The sequence below is a fragment of the Carassius auratus genome, unplaced genomic scaffold (assembly GCF_003368295.1).
Source record: "Carassius auratus strain Wakin unplaced genomic scaffold, ASM336829v1 scaf_tig00009083, whole genome shotgun sequence".
NCBI classification, from domain to species: Eukaryota; Metazoa; Chordata; class Actinopteri; order Cypriniformes; family Cyprinidae; genus Carassius; species Carassius auratus.
Window position 1 is genome coordinate 19,885 of NW_020524003.1, and position 16,106 is coordinate 35,990.

At 39.3% G+C, this 16,106-nt stretch overlaps 1 protein-coding gene across 5 annotated transcripts; it reads left to right on the plus strand.

Annotated features, from left to right (window-relative positions):
* Positions 1 to 1,716: 1,716 nt before the first annotated feature.
* On the plus strand, positions 1,717 to 14,532 carry LOC113072453 (serine/threonine-protein phosphatase 6 regulatory subunit 3-like). Of its 5 annotated transcripts, none has more exons than XM_026245430.1 (26): positions 1,717 to 1,922; positions 5,842 to 6,020; positions 6,164 to 6,397; positions 6,543 to 6,729; positions 6,804 to 6,941; positions 7,155 to 7,220; positions 7,645 to 7,757; positions 7,892 to 8,005; positions 8,087 to 8,216; positions 8,518 to 8,670; positions 9,194 to 9,352; positions 9,451 to 9,515; positions 9,632 to 9,747; positions 9,837 to 9,922; positions 10,025 to 10,111; positions 10,354 to 10,451; positions 10,801 to 10,855; positions 10,958 to 11,088; positions 11,170 to 11,291; positions 11,392 to 11,572; positions 11,928 to 12,022; positions 12,103 to 12,286; positions 12,584 to 12,601; positions 13,397 to 13,507; positions 13,715 to 13,801; positions 13,892 to 14,532. In XM_026245430.1, exons 3-26 carry the CDS (start codon positions 6,171 to 6,173, stop codon positions 13,941 to 13,943), a joined length of 2,775 nt encoding a protein of 924 aa, XP_026101215.1. In that variant the 5' UTR covers positions 1,717 to 1,922; positions 5,842 to 6,020; positions 6,164 to 6,170; the 3' UTR covers positions 13,944 to 14,532. The 5 variants fall into 5 exon arrangements, with proteins under 5 accessions (XP_026101215.1, XP_026101217.1, XP_026101218.1 ...); XM_026245432.1 differs by having other exon boundaries at positions 10,372 to 10,451; XM_026245433.1 differs by having other exon boundaries at positions 10,405 to 10,451.
* The last annotated feature ends 1,574 nt before the right edge of the window (positions 14,533 to 16,106 follow it).

Consider the following 16,106-nt stretch of genomic DNA (forward strand, 5'->3'; position numbering starts at 1 on the left):
TGAGTCTTATTCATCTGAGATCTGCCTGACAGAACACGCAGCAGATATAGAAATAGAACAAAAAGCTGGACCATAATCGTGACTGCCTCTGTCTGACGAAAGATGATATGAGAAGCATCTTTTGCTCAGTGAAGAGAGTTCCTCAGGGGGAAAAATGTAAATGTAAAAATGAATCAAATGTAAAAAAGGGGCTCTATATATTTATATACATGATTTTACTGAAGTGGTTTTGCATCCGTAAAAAAAAAAAAAAAAAAAAAAATATATATATATATATATATATATATATATATATATATTTTTTTTTTTTTTTTTTTTTTTTTTTACGGATGCAAAACCACTTCAGTAAAATCATGGTTTTTATCATAGAAACCCACATGGCAGTCAATCAGACACAGTGGAAATGCAGTGAATAGGGTTAATTTGATGCATATGAAAAGGTAAATCTAGCTGGGTTTACTCTATTCTGTATGAAACCATTGCAGATTTTGTTATGTGTATGGAACATGCAGCACAGAATCATGCATGTCTGAAATACAGCTGTCATCAGCTGTAACAGATCAGTTCCACAGCCTGACGCTGTAGATTTATGCATCACATTTAACATAGGGTCACATGTCTGATCTTATTTGGCACGCTACACTAAACCTGTAATTGCCTGTCTGCACTATGACAGGCTATAGAGCACATGACCTCTTGACCCATATTTTATCAATGGGCTCAAGAAATTGAAACACTTAAACACATAAAAAAAAAAAAAAACAGTAGAAAGACCAGGTTCTCCTATAAGAGATAGTTCACCCAGAAATTAATTAATGAATTATGTATTTATTTATTTGTTTGCATGAACTATCCCTTTTAACATTTGTGTTTTATTAGATGGGAATTATGTTATGTGAAATAATGTCTTTCTTAAGGAATTTATATATATATAAAGAGAGACAGAGGGAAATGCTTTCATTTCATTTAATTATAGAGAACTTTTTATTTTAGAAATATCTTGAAATGATTAAACTCCTGTTTTATGCAATCAGTTTCATGTTGGTTTTCCATTTAAATAATGCCTTTCTTGAGCCAAACTAGATGCTCCATTCAGTAATATGTGGTTCATGTACTGCTAGCTGATTGGACCACCAGCATGTCAATCACCGTGACGTCTTATTGTTGCTAGGGCGTTGCTGCAAGTAACGAGCCGGTTAAGGCGATTCTGAAAGCGATACTGTGAACGGGCTGCTTTGTGCAACGTTGTGAAGAAACTATAACCGCGTTGTCTTTATATCTTGGATATGTTGAAATGTAAGAAATTCGTTCATGGGACAAGCTCTCACAAAGAAGGTAAGACATCATTTTGTCTGTTTTTTTTCCGCTGTACTTTTAGTTTTGAATTCGGTACTTGATTGACATTTTCGTGATCCAATCAGACGAGCGATTTTAAATCCAGCAAAATTCTATTGGCCTTAACTGCTGTGGGTGTGTCTTAATGATTTAATTTCACTTAAATATAGCCTCAACATGTATAATTATTACATTAATTTAATTCCCACTGAGAGCATACGGTTGCAAAGATGATCTCTGGTTTCGTGGCGTTTCTAAATCGAAGATTTACCTCACACAGTCCGAGATTTACAAACACGACCAGCTTTAATTGACACCCACTATAGCCAATCAGCGTGCAGCATTGTATTTTGATTGACAGCTCCGCTACCTCAGGTGGGGGTTGGGGTTGTTGAAGTTGAAACACCGCCATCTTGAAAAGTGAACTCTCCGATGGTCTCTCTTTCGCGCCTGTCACAATCTGTTATAAACACCTCATTCTTTCATACCTCGCCCCATTTTTTCTTTTTTTTAGTCCGGTGACCGTTTTATCCAAAGGTTCGCCGGTCTTCATGCCGGGCTTCGGCAGTATTCCGCTTTCTTAATCGGTACGTATTTGTGTTGTGTGTGTCTCTGTTAGCTTAGCGTTGGCCAGTTACCACTTCTCTGTTTTGATGAATCAGAGCAGCGTATATTTCCAACCATTTTTCACATTTAACTAAATTATTCCAACATTTTCGGGATTATTACATATTTAAACCAGCACAGACTGTAAGAAGGTGTCCGAACTGTAATATTGCGCTGGCGGAAGCTCCGTGTCGGCTAATACCGGGGCCTGACATGCAGAAAAACTTCAGAAAGTAAGACACAAAGGCTGTTTGCCGAATCCTAGTGAGCGGTCCACACAGACAACGTTTTTGGTCAATGTTATGTGCATATGAAGGTTGTATTGGGATGTTCTAACGCGCCTGTGGTGCTCCAAAATCTTGGTATGCAGTTCAGGTTGGGATTGATACACAGCCAGAATACAAACAGACAAGATGCCTGAAAATGTTAAATGTTTTTTGAGATAATGTTATATTTCATATAAAATAGTTGTTAATGTGTTTTATAAGGATCCCTGAAGGTAATTAAAAAATTATAGAAATGGGGAATTATAGCAGTGTGGTGTTTGATACCTTATTTCTGGACTTTGAACACACAGTTCTCAATCTCTGTAGCAAAGTTGTTTAGTATATGTGCTGATCACAATCTATTTATTTACCTTTATTTTGGCCCATCCACATAAAGATCACTACAATCTTACTGCGGTTTATTTCTAAACTTGGGTTATGTGATCGCATGGGAATCCTCATAGTAGACTGTTAAGTATGAGAAGATCACTCACTCTTGTAAGCAGTCTAGCTGGTTTGACATGGCAGGACATTTTATGGTCCGGTCAGGGAAATGGCTTTGCAGGCTTGATTCTGAGTGCAGCCGGAGGACTTGTGGTGGCGTTTTGGCCTCTGGGATGCTGGAGAGGTTTGGCAACACATTTATAGACCCTGAGAGGGAGTCACAAGGATTTTCTTCAGCTCAGAGCTACTCTAGCTGAATGGTACAGGTGATCTATGATCTCCTGAAAAGACTGGGACTGAATGTAAATGTCTGGAAATGCTACGTGAGGAAGGAAGACACCAGTAAATCACAGCTAAGTAGTGGTACAAGGTGTTAGAAATGGTTGACATTCAAAGCAAGTGTCAAGATGTAGGCCTACTTGACAACCAAGTTATGTTGACATTGAACATGGAAATTTAGCCTTTTGCACCATTCAGGTTTCAGCGCAGGTGAAATTTCCTTACTTTAAAGATGAAAAAGTAATGCATTCTTATAGTTATTTGATTATTTAAATAATTTTGAAAATCCTTATCCAGTTGCAGAGGTTTATTGGCCAAAAGTATGTCCAGTTTCTGTAATGTCTTTTATATGTCAGTGTTATGCAGAGTCTTAATATAAATAAGTCATGCGATCTCAAATACAGAATAGAATCCGTGGTGTGTGTGTTGTTTAATGCATGCATATAATTATAGATGTCCTATTTGGCTCACCGCTACATGTTAATTTAAACCTCAATGGGCTATGCATGCGTCACTGATGACTAGTGAGTTCAGTATCAGGATGTGCTTTTTATTTTTAATTTTTTGTAATACTGAGGGAAAAAAATAATTATACACACAAAATTTTTAACGTTGAATTCACTGTCAGTTTTTGACCCCCATACTGACTCCAAAACATTATGCAGTAGTGTAAGCTGTTCCATTTTTGTGTGAATATTTTGTTGATCTACCCTTTGTCAATATTATTATTAAAGTCATATGATGTGATTTAAATTTTTCCTTTCTCTTGGAGTGTTACAAGAGTGTTACAAGCTCTTGGTGCATAAAGAAGGTGTGATGTTGCAAAAACTAAAGTCTCAAATCAAATCTTTCTTTCTGAAAGTTAAGAGTCAACCACTCCCCCCTAAAACAGCTCACTCTAACACGCCCCCACAACTCTACATCACTATGTGGGAAGATTTGCATAAAGCTGCCCAAATGTTCACGCGAAGTAAGAAGGAATAACTTTTTTTCTCTCTGTTGCCACCGTCAGAGCAAGTGAGCGAAGCGGAGCGGTGTGACGGTCCACTCAGTTGCTCAACCACCCAACAAGTGCTCTCTTAATATTACGCTCCCGCTCACCCGCTTAGGTTCCGCTTTGACATAAAATTTCTCTAGTTGGCCTAATTCTTTACTGTTTTTACCGAAATTCTCGGATAATTGTCTGAAATTGTGCATGCTAATAAATAGCAATTATCATGTTTCAACATTTTACATTCTTCTTAATTTGACTAATTGTATTAATTAAAATGTATTCATTATATTAATCTAACTTTACAGCCTACCTAAAAGGCAAAAACTGAAGAAGTGTATATGATTTTCGTTCACTTTATTTCCATGAAAATAGCTGCCGTTGTTCAATAGAGCATTCGAAACAGGTTCATTATGATGAAATGTGCGTAGATCTTTACAAAATACACCTGGATTATAAAGCCTGTGAAAAGTATACACAAGATAAAATGCACTTATGCTCAGATTATAAACTGGGTTGAGCGAGTGGACCAGAATCTTCAGAAAGGCGCACTTAACCCTTTAATGTGTATGATCACACCAGTGTGATCCGTCTTGGCTGGTCCCTGAAGTGAACGATCACACAGGTGTGATCAGAACTTTCAGTGCTTCGCGTCATCAACTGCTGAATTTAATTCACTTTCACACTTAAACTGGCACAGAGCCAGATCGGACACGCTGAGCGCTTGTCATTATCAAACATATTCAGTGTTTTCAACCATATAATGCTTATTTTATGTTTCAGATATTTAAATGCACATGAGTACTAGCAAAAACATACCTTTAAATTTACATACATTGTAAAGTACGCTGATGTCTCTGGAAACGGCAATAATGACCCCTACAAATATAATCTGATGACATGTTTATTGATATCATATACAGATTGTGTAGGTCACTATAAAGTTTACTCTGCTCTTCTCCCAATTTACCAGAGACTTTAACGTGTCTCGGGAGGAGAGGGTGAATAGCTCTTAGCACATGTAAGCACAGCCCCCTCAGGCTGTAAGAGCAATGACATTTCATACTTGTATCATTTTAATACAATGAAAGTTAATACACATTTAAGATCATTAAAGATCAAAATTGAATCAATAACAAGTTAATATAATTCTGCACTTTAATGGTTTAATGATTGTTATTTTAAGTCTGACATTGGCACCAGAACTTTTAAAGCAGAGAGTTCTTTCAGGAAGAATTTTGGGTTGTTTGTTTAATGTTTTTTGTTTTTTTTTAATGTAAATTGACGGAAAGCATGTTTGCTGGAGGATGGAAGGAGGCCAATGTCAAAGCTCTTTCGGGGGAGCCTAGCCCAGCCCCCTTAGTCTATTAATATAAGCTTTCCTTCCTCTTAGTCATTCAAGAAAGTGAGGATGGCTATTTGTCAGCTTTGTGACCTTTCACCTCAGTGATGTGTGTCCATCCACCTTGTAGACTGGAAAAATTGTATCTTGCTTACCGCAAATAATGCATGTGATGTCTCCAATTATAATAATTTAATGCCAGACCTGTCAAATGGACTTTGGGATTTAACCTGACATAATTGAGTCTCTTGTTTTAGAAATGATGTGCACTTTCCTTGTTAGGAAAACAATCAAAAATAAAACCACAGTCATGTGTGGTTTGTGTTGATAATTGTTACAGACCGATCAGAGGAGTTAGTCTGGTGAGAGTGACTTTTGTGTTGCTAGGTTGCCAACATCACAACAAGGAACTAGGTTTTCTTTAAACTTTTGTCTGTTTTTCCCACAAACAAAACTGCCGTTTGTTTTGTGTGAACTGGTGCATTGTTTCTGTATTAAATCAGACTCCAGTCATATTAGTTGGGTTAAAGAAGAGATGTATTTGTTCTTTACCAGGTTCTGTCTGTTCTCTGTTGCAGGTGTGTGTTGAGTGTTTATGCTGTGGCTGGGGACATTTCTGCTGCATGTGTCCTTTGTTTAAGGGTCTGTCCAGTTTCTGCCGCCTGTGGTGCCTGTAATGGGCCAGAAGTCCCAAAGAGCACAAGCATTCTTTTATTTTTAATCAGAGTTTTTACCCTCTGGTCTCTGCGACACTCAGGTAAGCCTTTTCACAATTAGTCACATTTTAGCTTCTCTACAGTCAAAGTGATAATACAAAGCTCACAAAAAAAAAAAAGAACAAAACTCATAGATGAGCAAACCTAATCTGAAAACCACCCCTCTTATTTATTAATTCCTCAGCAGCACCATGTTTTGGAAGTTTGATCTGCACACGACATCCCACATTGACACACTCCTGGAAAAGGAGGATGTTACGCTGACAGAGGTGATGGATGAGGAGGATGTCTTACAGGAGTGCAAGTCTCAGAACCACAAGCTCGTGGACTTCCTGGTGAGGCCACAGTGCATGGAGGATCTCGTGAGCTACATCACTCAGGAGCCCAATGACGATGTGGAGGAGAAGATCAAATATAAGTAATAATAACATTTGATTCTTGATCGACTAAAACATTTGTTCTAAAAATTGCTGTGCTAAGCTTCTTCATGACTTATTGACTTATGTTGGATTTCTTGTTTGAGGTCCGTTAAATGGAGGTGTTGCTTGTCTTTTTATTTAAAGGTATCCCAACATATCCTGTGAACTCCTGACCTCAGATGTTAGCCAGATCAATGACATGCTGGGTGAAGATGAAAATTTACTGATGAAACTCTACAGCTTCCTACAGAATGAGCCTCCCCTCAATCCGCTTCTGGCCAGTTTCTTCAGCAAGGTCCTGAGCATCCTCATTGGGAGGAAACCAGAGCAGGTATGTGATCAGACATACTGGTTCAGATTCACATGGATGCATAAAGGTGAACTATATCTCCTTCCTGTATCTAGATCGTAGAGTTCCTCAGGAAGAGGGAAGATTTTGTGGATCTGTTGATCAAGCACATAGGGACCTCGGCCATTATGGACCTCCTGCTCCGGATGCTCACCTGCATCGAGCCACAGCAGCTTAGACAAGATGTATTAAATGTGAGTTTTCATACTTACAAGAAAGGTTTTCATGATGTTGCATCTCTGTTTTGTTGGGGTAAAAAGCAGTTTGGTTTTGTGCATGTATAAGTTTTTGTGTTGTAGATATGGATGTTTTTCATTTAAATACAGCAGGGAATTCATCATGGATTAGTCATTTCACTGTCATCGTAATACCACCTCACAGTTTCCTCTTCATCTGTTCTCCTGCAGTGGCTAAATGAAGAGAAAGTTATACAGCGGCTGGTTGACATGGTGCAGCCATCACAAGATGAGGATGTAAGTCCAGTAAAGAAATGTAATGCATTTTTTTTTAAAAATATATTTTTTTCATTAATATTTATTTTTCAAAGTTGGAGGGTAAAAACATGCAATTGCAACAATTCTTTTTTTTTCCCTTAAATTCTTTTCATTATAAAAATAAATAAAAAATTATATATTTATATTATTTTTTTCGTTTAAAATATAATGCATTTATAAATATTACATTTTTGGCCCTTCATATTAAAAAATTTGGGCGTCTCTGATCTAAATAAATTTGAATTGTAATTTGTTTACATTTTAATTTTTGTGGTGAAATGTTGGGTTTGAGAGAAGAAAAAAAAACTGCATGTCTGACCAGCCCTTGTTGTTGAGTCCTAGTGACCCATCCTCACTTGGCTCGCTAGCTTTGCAACAATAAATGCTTGTTCCCTCCACACAGAGACACTCAAACGCGTCTCAGTCACTCTGTGAGATCATTCGGCTGAGCAGAGATCAAATGTTCCAGGTGCAGGGCTGCTCAGAGCCCGACCCTCTGCTGGCCACACTAGAGAAGTGAGTTTTCCATGTCAATACAATTCCTTCTAGTGACTTTAGAAAGCTGCATTTTTGAAGGGATTAAGGTTGAGCTCTAGTTTCAGGCACGTTAATGCTGTAGTACTGAATGGACTGTTTGTCTGCCTTTTCAGACAAGAGACGGTAGAGCAGTTGCTGTCAAACATCTTTGACAAAGAGAAGAATGAGTCTGCCATAGTCAGTGTGATCCAGATTCTTCTGACCCTATTTGAGACACGGAGACCAGCGTAAGTGCATTTTATTATTTTATATTGGTTTTCAGGGGTCCTTGTTCATATCTGAATATCCTCCTTGGTTTTTACTTTCAGGTTTGAAGGCCATCTGGAGATTTGTCCCTCTGGAATGAACCACCCTTCATTCTCTGTCAATCAGAGTATCCTAGATGCTGTCAGACCCAGGCTGAAAGATTTTCACCAGCTTTTGCTCGAGCCCCCAAAGGTGAAAACGTTATGAATGTCTGTTGGCTAAACTTTGGCACTTTATATCAGCTGACCTCACTTAGACCGTAATCTCCAAATTTCCTAATTCCATTTACTTTTGGACAACAGCAACACTTTGTGCCTGTACAAATATAACCTGGCAGAATTTTGCCCTTTTAAAGAAAAGCCTGGCTACTGCACACAGCCATATATGTTGGATTAATATTGTTTTTGTAGTTGTTGTATGCTATTTTGTCAAAGTCTGTTTAAGTGTTGTAGTTTTAGTATTTCTTGTAAGTAAAATCAACTTATTTTATTAGAAAACGGTCTTGAATACCACATGGGGAGTGTTGGATCCACCAGTGGGAAATACTCGTCTAAATGTGGTGCGACTAGTGACCAGCCTTCTTCAGACCAACACACATATCATCAACCAGGAGCTCATTGCCCTCAACACATTGGGAGTCATACTAGTGAGTGATTGAGATGCAAAGCTGAATTTTCAACAGCCAATACTCCAGTCGTCAAGTAATCCGTCTGTAAACAGCGGTTTACATGTATCCATAAATGGATAAATATTCTGCTTTTAAAAACAATTAAAGAAACCATGTAGGAGAGTGGTTATGTGCAAACATATATACGCAACATGTGACACATAAACGCTCACATCAACCCAATCACTTCATTTAGCGTTCATGTATACACTACAATCAGATTCATCAATGAGAACGAATTAAGTCCAATTGAACCAAATATTTGTGCATGTAAACAGCCAGTGTCCCATGATCCTTGAGAATCCTTGTAGTAATTTTTTTGTTACATTATAAATTCCTTTAGCTTTTTTTGTAATAAGTTACACTGAAACTTCAGAAGCTCATTACATATTGGAACGAACCTGTTGTCAAAAGATTTAGTTAAGAAAGGATGTTTGTATAATACAATCTGTGCTTGAATGCCAAAAATGTAAAATAAATAATTTGTCTCTTTTGTCTCAAGGACATGTACTTTAAATACTTGTGGAATAATTTTCTACACACACAAGTAGAAATCTGTACGGCGATGATCTTAGCGATGCCTTCAACCCAAAGTGAATCTCCTGAAATCAACAGAGAAAACGACCAAGAGCCCATAAGAGAAAACATCCTTATTAAACATGTGAGTTTATCATCCCATCCACTCACTCGCTCTTTGGAAACAAGCTGTTTGCTTGACAAATCAACGTTTAATGTGTTCTTCTCTCTTCTGCCCCGCAGCTCTTTCAGAAGTGCCAGTTAATACAGAGAATTCTTGATGCCTGGGGATCAAATGAGAAGGAGCAGTGAGTAACTCATAAATCTGATCGCTTGCGTGTGAAGGAGAGGGACCATCCTGTTTACACATCTGTGACTGTGTGTCTGAAGAGGTCTTTACTAAATCCTTCATCTGTTTCCTCAGGACTGAGGGTGGGCGGCGGAGAGGTTACATGGGTCATCTGACTAGAATAGCAAACTCTATAGTCCACAACAGCGACAAAGGCCCCAATGGGACACAAATTCAGCAGCTCCTCTCAGGTTCGTTCAAATGCATATGATTCTTTTTGTTTTTTCTTCATTTCAGACTATTAACAAAGCCTTTTCCACTTACATTTGCACACTTGCAGAGCTTCCAGAGGAGGATAGGGAACGATGGGAAGCGTTTACTTCAGGACAGCTAGCAGATACAAACAAGAAAAACACTGTTGACTTAGTAAGTGGGTTTCACTTTCTCGCTTCCAAAAATTCTGCTTCTGTTTTATAATGCTTATATATTTGACATCAAAACTTTTTTTTTCCCCCTATCCATTCTCAGGTTAACACACACCACATACACTCATCCAGTGACGATGAGGTAGATTTTAAAGACAGCGGGTTTCATCAGGACTCCTCCATACAGCAAGTAAGTCTGTGCCTGGATGAGCTCACAAAAGCTGTTATTAATTGTAATATCTTAATGATTCCGTTAATGACACTACTTAAAATACTTAATACATCGATTTCGGTTTAAACTGTTAATGCATTTATAATTGTTTTAGTTATTTAAGTGCTTTTTGATGCAAGACACTTAACTGCTATCAGCTGTTTTGAAATGAAGCTTTGTAGTGTATATGTATCATTATCGTTGGTCCTGGGTTTTGCCAGGCCTTTTCTGATTATCAGATGCAACAAATGACGTCCAATTTTATTGAGCAGTTTGGCTTCAATGATGAAGAGTTTGCCGATCAGGATGATGTCGGAGAGTAAGTACCTTTCGTGCATGATGCTTTTTAGATTTGACGCCATTTTTGCTGCTAACAAATAAATTGGGATAGCGTTGTATGTGGGGGCTTTTGGTTAACTTTTTTTTTTTTTTTTTTGCTTTTCAATGAACTCACAAAGCCTGTTTCGGTGGGTTGTGTGTGTTAAATCATGGATCATACAGTGTAGATTACATCTGATCACATAAGTGTCTCTTCTGATTATCCATGTGTCTTGAATAGATTGGTGTTGTGTGCATGGTGACTGTCTGTAATGCTGTAGGTGATGGGTGCTGCTCTTGGTCTTAAGGGCTTAACTAAACTAAAACCCATTCTTTTTTTAACCTTGCAGTATTCCCTTTGATAGAATATCAGACATCAATTTTTCCTTGAATACAAATGAAAGTGTAAGTATATAAGATATTGAATCAAATGAATGTAGATTATTAGCTGGATGTCTTGTAAAGCTCATAATGTGTTTTCATAGTTTGTTCCTATTGTGCTTGTAGGCAAACATGGCTCTCTTTGAGGCCTGCTGTAAGGAAAAGATCCAGCAGTTTGAGGATGCAGGATCGGATGAGGAAGACATCTGGGATGAGAAGGATGTCACATTCGCACCGGAAGCTCAGAGACGTCCCAGGTATTGTAATCCTTGGAACTCATCGAGAAGTGTTTTTCATCACGCCAGCGTTTGATTCTCCATGGCTTTCTTCCTACACAGGAGCTCAGGAAGTACAGATAGCGAGGATAGTACGGACTCTGAGGAGGAGGATGGGAAGCGAGACCCATTCGAATCCACCAACGCCACCTCTGACGACAAAATGGAAGTAGACTCTGGGGATGGTGAGAATAGAAATGATCAGCTGCCATGTCTGACACCGTTTAGTATTCAGCTGAAGGTCAAGGTTCATACATCCTTGTTCCTTGTCTTACTTTGTTTCAGGATCGGTATGGACGGCAAATTTTGATGACATACCTATGGACACGGGCAGCTCCACGGCTCCCAGCGCACCTGTCTCAACCTCACAGACTGCAGTGCCCGAACCTTCAGGCTGGAACTCTCCGAACACTGCTGCAAACGCAGAGAGAGGTTGGGCTGACTTCTCCAGCTTCACACCTGTCAGGTACATTCACATGATACGGGAATGCATGTTTAAAATGCTCTGATTGTGCTTGAGTACAAAACTTGTAAGGTCATGTGTCCAGGATTTATTCATTTTTTGCATTGTAAACTGAGAATATTTTGGGTATTGTGCATTGATTGTAAATGCCCCCCCACCATAAATAAAAAAAAATGTATAATAAGACACACACACACACACTGCATATATTGTAATAGGTTTGTTTTAAGTTCACTTAAAGTATATTTTAAGTTATGTTAACTAGCTATATTTTCTCATTTAAACTCCGTTTATTAGATGAATTGGCATCAGTAAAATGTAAAAATTCATTTCATGTTCATTTTTCTCTTTTATTTAGTCCCAAGGATCCTTTGAGGAGCAATTCCCCTGTAGCCATGGAGACCAGCATAGAAACAGACCCTCTGGGAGTCAACGCGCCCATGCAGCCAGAAAGTAAGAATAGACCCTCCAACTATTCCTTCTGTCCATTGGTCAACATGCAGTGCTTGGAATAAAACAATGGTGTTGTTTAGACACAGAGGAGTGGCTTCCCAATGAGACCACCCCGACTTCCCCTAGAGGGAGGGTAGGGGATGGCTTGGACCCTGAGGAAGAGCCTGTCAGTGACCGCATCACAGAAACGGTCACCAACGGCTCTATGAAGGAGACGGTCAGCCTTACTGTAGACGCCAAAACTGAAACCGCAATTTTCAAGAGGTGAGTCCTGCAGGTTTCACACACCGTGCCTCACATCACTTCCTCTTCTCCCCTTTTGAGACACAAGCTTCACTTCACTCTGCATGTAGACCTGATCTTTCCTTGTCACGTATCCTCCTCCTCCTGCACCTAGAGCCGCCCACCGTGTCTCTTTTTAACGGGGGCTGTTAAGATGCAGAGCTTTGTAACATCTGTTTTGTCTGTTTGAGAACACAAAAAAGAACAATCTTTCCTACTTGAACTGCAACTCTTACAACATGAGCTTCCTCTCTCTCTTTGGCGTACTTGTGGCTTCAGAGTGTTGAAATCGTATCGGTATGTACAGCCAATCAGGGGGCGTGTCTTGTTCTGTTTGGTTTTCCCCATGTCAGCCACTGCGTTTTGATTTGTAACCATGTTTTGTTTGTTCGTATGTTTGTTTGTTTTTTAAACCGTAATGTATCCATCACCATTTGCATGTTAATATCAAATGTACTGGATGTTAACGGCATGAAATGCCCCATGGATCCTTAAATGTAGCTCATTCTGATCCCATATGTTTCCTAGTCTTTCCAACACCGCAGGTAAAGATTTATAGATTTGTATCCTTTGCTGCGGTTTGGTCACGTGGCTCTTTAAACATGGCCCTTTTAAACCAGGGCTGTGTAAGAACTTTAATTTGTATAAATCAGTCTGATAAAGGATGCATCTCTGTAGCCCTCCCCTAGTCGAAAAATCTGCCCTGTTCTTCCTGGCATGAGACTTTAGAGGAGGTTATAATTAATTGACTGTTTGGCCTGATGCCACCCCAAAGGTAAAGATTGCTGGCATGCGATCACTTTGTAAAATTACTAACTTTGAATTACAGCAGCATTTCACACTCGCATACTAAACAAGCTCATCGTCTTAACCAGTTGTTGTGTGGTTTATAGTCACTCCCGTCTCTGTACGTCATGCTCGCATCATGTCCGCCAGTCCCCATTTCAGAACATTTTTCTGTTTTGCCCCATTGCTTTTAATGTGGTCCGTTCCATTCTGCATGTTTGTCCAGGGATTTTAAATGGGGCTTTTATTCTTTAGAGTGTAAGTGAACACTCTTTAAAAACGCTGTCCTCTCTGATCGTCCTGTAGCGAAGAAGAGACACGATCTACCTCTGATGACGCATCTGCAAAGTTGTTCGTTGCAGAGAGTGGGGAAGTGGAGAAAAGCAGTTGTCCTCCTAGCAACTGTCAGAAACCAGGGTAAGAGTCTTTTATTTAAAGGAAACTCCACTTTTTCCATATGTTTCCATCTTAAGACGAGTTTATGCGTACCTTTTCCCGTCTCAGTGTGTGCACTCAATCGCAGTAGCGCGCTGCGCCACTATGCAAAAAAAAACGTGGCAATTTTAAAAATGTTTCTATTTATTGTGTGTATAAGGTAACCAACATTCACTTTTTTTTCTTCAGTCTAAAGCACTTAGAAGAGAAAGCAAAATCCACTTGCAAAGCTCTAAATGGTCCTCTTGAGGATGCGGCTGCTATGGACGAAGCCAAGTGAGTTCTGTGCCCTCCACCTTTTCCCATTTCCTCTAGTTTAGTGTTGCATCCACCTCTGACATCAAGCAACTCTCTTCTTCTCACTAGATCAGAGCAGTGCACGGCCAACCCCGAGACAGCAGTGAACGGTCCAGCATGATGAGAGTAGTGCTGTCAGTCAGCTCCTGTCACGTGCACACCCCTCCACCAGGACCACCCGGAGCGACCAGTGCCAGACTGGAGCCCCCCAGAAACCACCACCACTGCTGCTGCTGCTGTCTCTTACTCCAGCACTGCACTGATGCCACCAGATCAGGACCAGCAATATTCATATTAGACAGTTGTACAGAAAATTTGAACTGTTATGAAGAGAAACATACTCTAATGATTTTTTTTTTTTTTTGGCATTCGTTTATATACTATTGTTCTTATGCGGTGATTGTTTGACATCTTGCAACTTAAAAGTGAATAGTAATGTTGCTATAGTTAAAAATGATTCTATGAATAAAAAAAAAATATTTTATAAAAGACAAATGTATACAGAAAGAGAGGATTGATAACCGAAATATACCAATTGGAACATTTAATGTGTGACCAAAACATAAGCTGTCTTTTTGATAGGATTTTCCTCTTGCACACAAATCTGCTTTTTAATTTCCAAGTAAAAGCAACAGCTACCACAGAAATCTTCAATTGGCAACTTATGTCGGTCTGTTTTATTTTTACGTTTATTATCAGGGGACGCTGATTTGAGATATTCAGAAATGATTTATTTTGCCACCAGTGTTATTTGTAAATGTTTCTTGTATCCTTTCAACATGAGCAAGATTTGGACAAAAACTTTCCTTTTTTTTTTTTTTTTTTGGTATAGTTTTTAACTTAATTTATTCTCAAAGAGATGGTTTGTTAGAGACTCACCCCTTTGATGAAATTCAGATCTGGAGTGAATGCACAGATGGGTCTCTGTTTGCATGTTGCCAGTAAGAGTGATTCTTACCTTTGGGCCTGCATTCAGTACAGCCCAACTTTATAACTGTTCTCTTCTCCAAACAAGTCACCTTTCTACCTGAAGAGTGATGGAAATGCTACAATGATCATGCATCGAGTTTTTTTCTTTTTGTAATAAAACGCTATCTGTGCCAGCAAGAAGGAAAAGGTTCTGTCTGTGAATCCAACATATATTTCTGAATGGCAATCAATCATGCTGTTGATCTGGCTGAGGTCTGACCTAGGATTCTTGAATCCATCAATACGGTGGATTGATGATCCTCTGTCTGCTGGCGGACTGTTTCTGTTTAGGTCGGATTTATCAGGGAGTCTTCAAGATGGGTAATTACAAAGAAAGGTCATTTGCATTGTTTGCGGAGTGAAGAGACCAAACAGCATGACAATTTATAAACCGAGTGCAGATCAGCGTTTTGCTTTGAAGCCAACAGGTGGCAGTAAAGTAATAGCAAAGTGCGAGTATTTGAAAAGGGCTTTCAATCAGTCATTAATATAGCGAGTACTGGACATAATGTAAAACAACAGTCATTTTTAACTCTTAGATTTTATCCGCTATGAAAGTCTGACGTGCCGTTTTGGCGCCACAAACATTTTTCCTACATGAGATTCAGGTTCGGTGAGAGATACAGACACACGCTGTGTATAAGTCTTGTGTAGGTTTCAATTTAAATCATTTTCGACAGCTAAACAAGTAACTTGTGAAGAGAAAAAACATTGCTAATAATGACCGCACTGTCGCCGAGTCCCTCATCCTCGGTTCTCATTCCTGGCTGGCGCTATGAACACGAGGGATTTGTTATTTTCAGTGCTAATATCAAACTACTAGCGACTACTACTTGACTAAACAAGACTTTAGGTCTTGAATGATAAATCAGCACACGAAATCGCCATTACAATCCGTTGCCTACATTTTTTGACTATAATTGGAGCGATTTGGTTCCGATACTGCATCTTATATCCGTCAAATCAGGTTTGTTGGTCTCATCTGTGCATAGTTATGCTGTGAATTTGTCAGTAGTGAGGAGATGGGCACAGGTCTTTCCACTGAGGAAAGTTACTAGTTTTGGATTGCAAATCCAACACCGTGCATTGGTCTGTCACTGTTTGGGTATCCATTCCAGAATAAAGTATAGTTTTTTTCTCGGACAGCGCCGAACACGAGTAAGCCAGGATTCACCAGGTCAGGGATGGAGATGTTAAGTCGGAGTAGGTTTGCATCAATCAGGACTGATTTACGAGGTGAGACGCAGTCCATGACAGAACTAACGCCAAGGGAACGCACGTCTCTCCTCACTGCGGCTGCACACAAACTGGACCC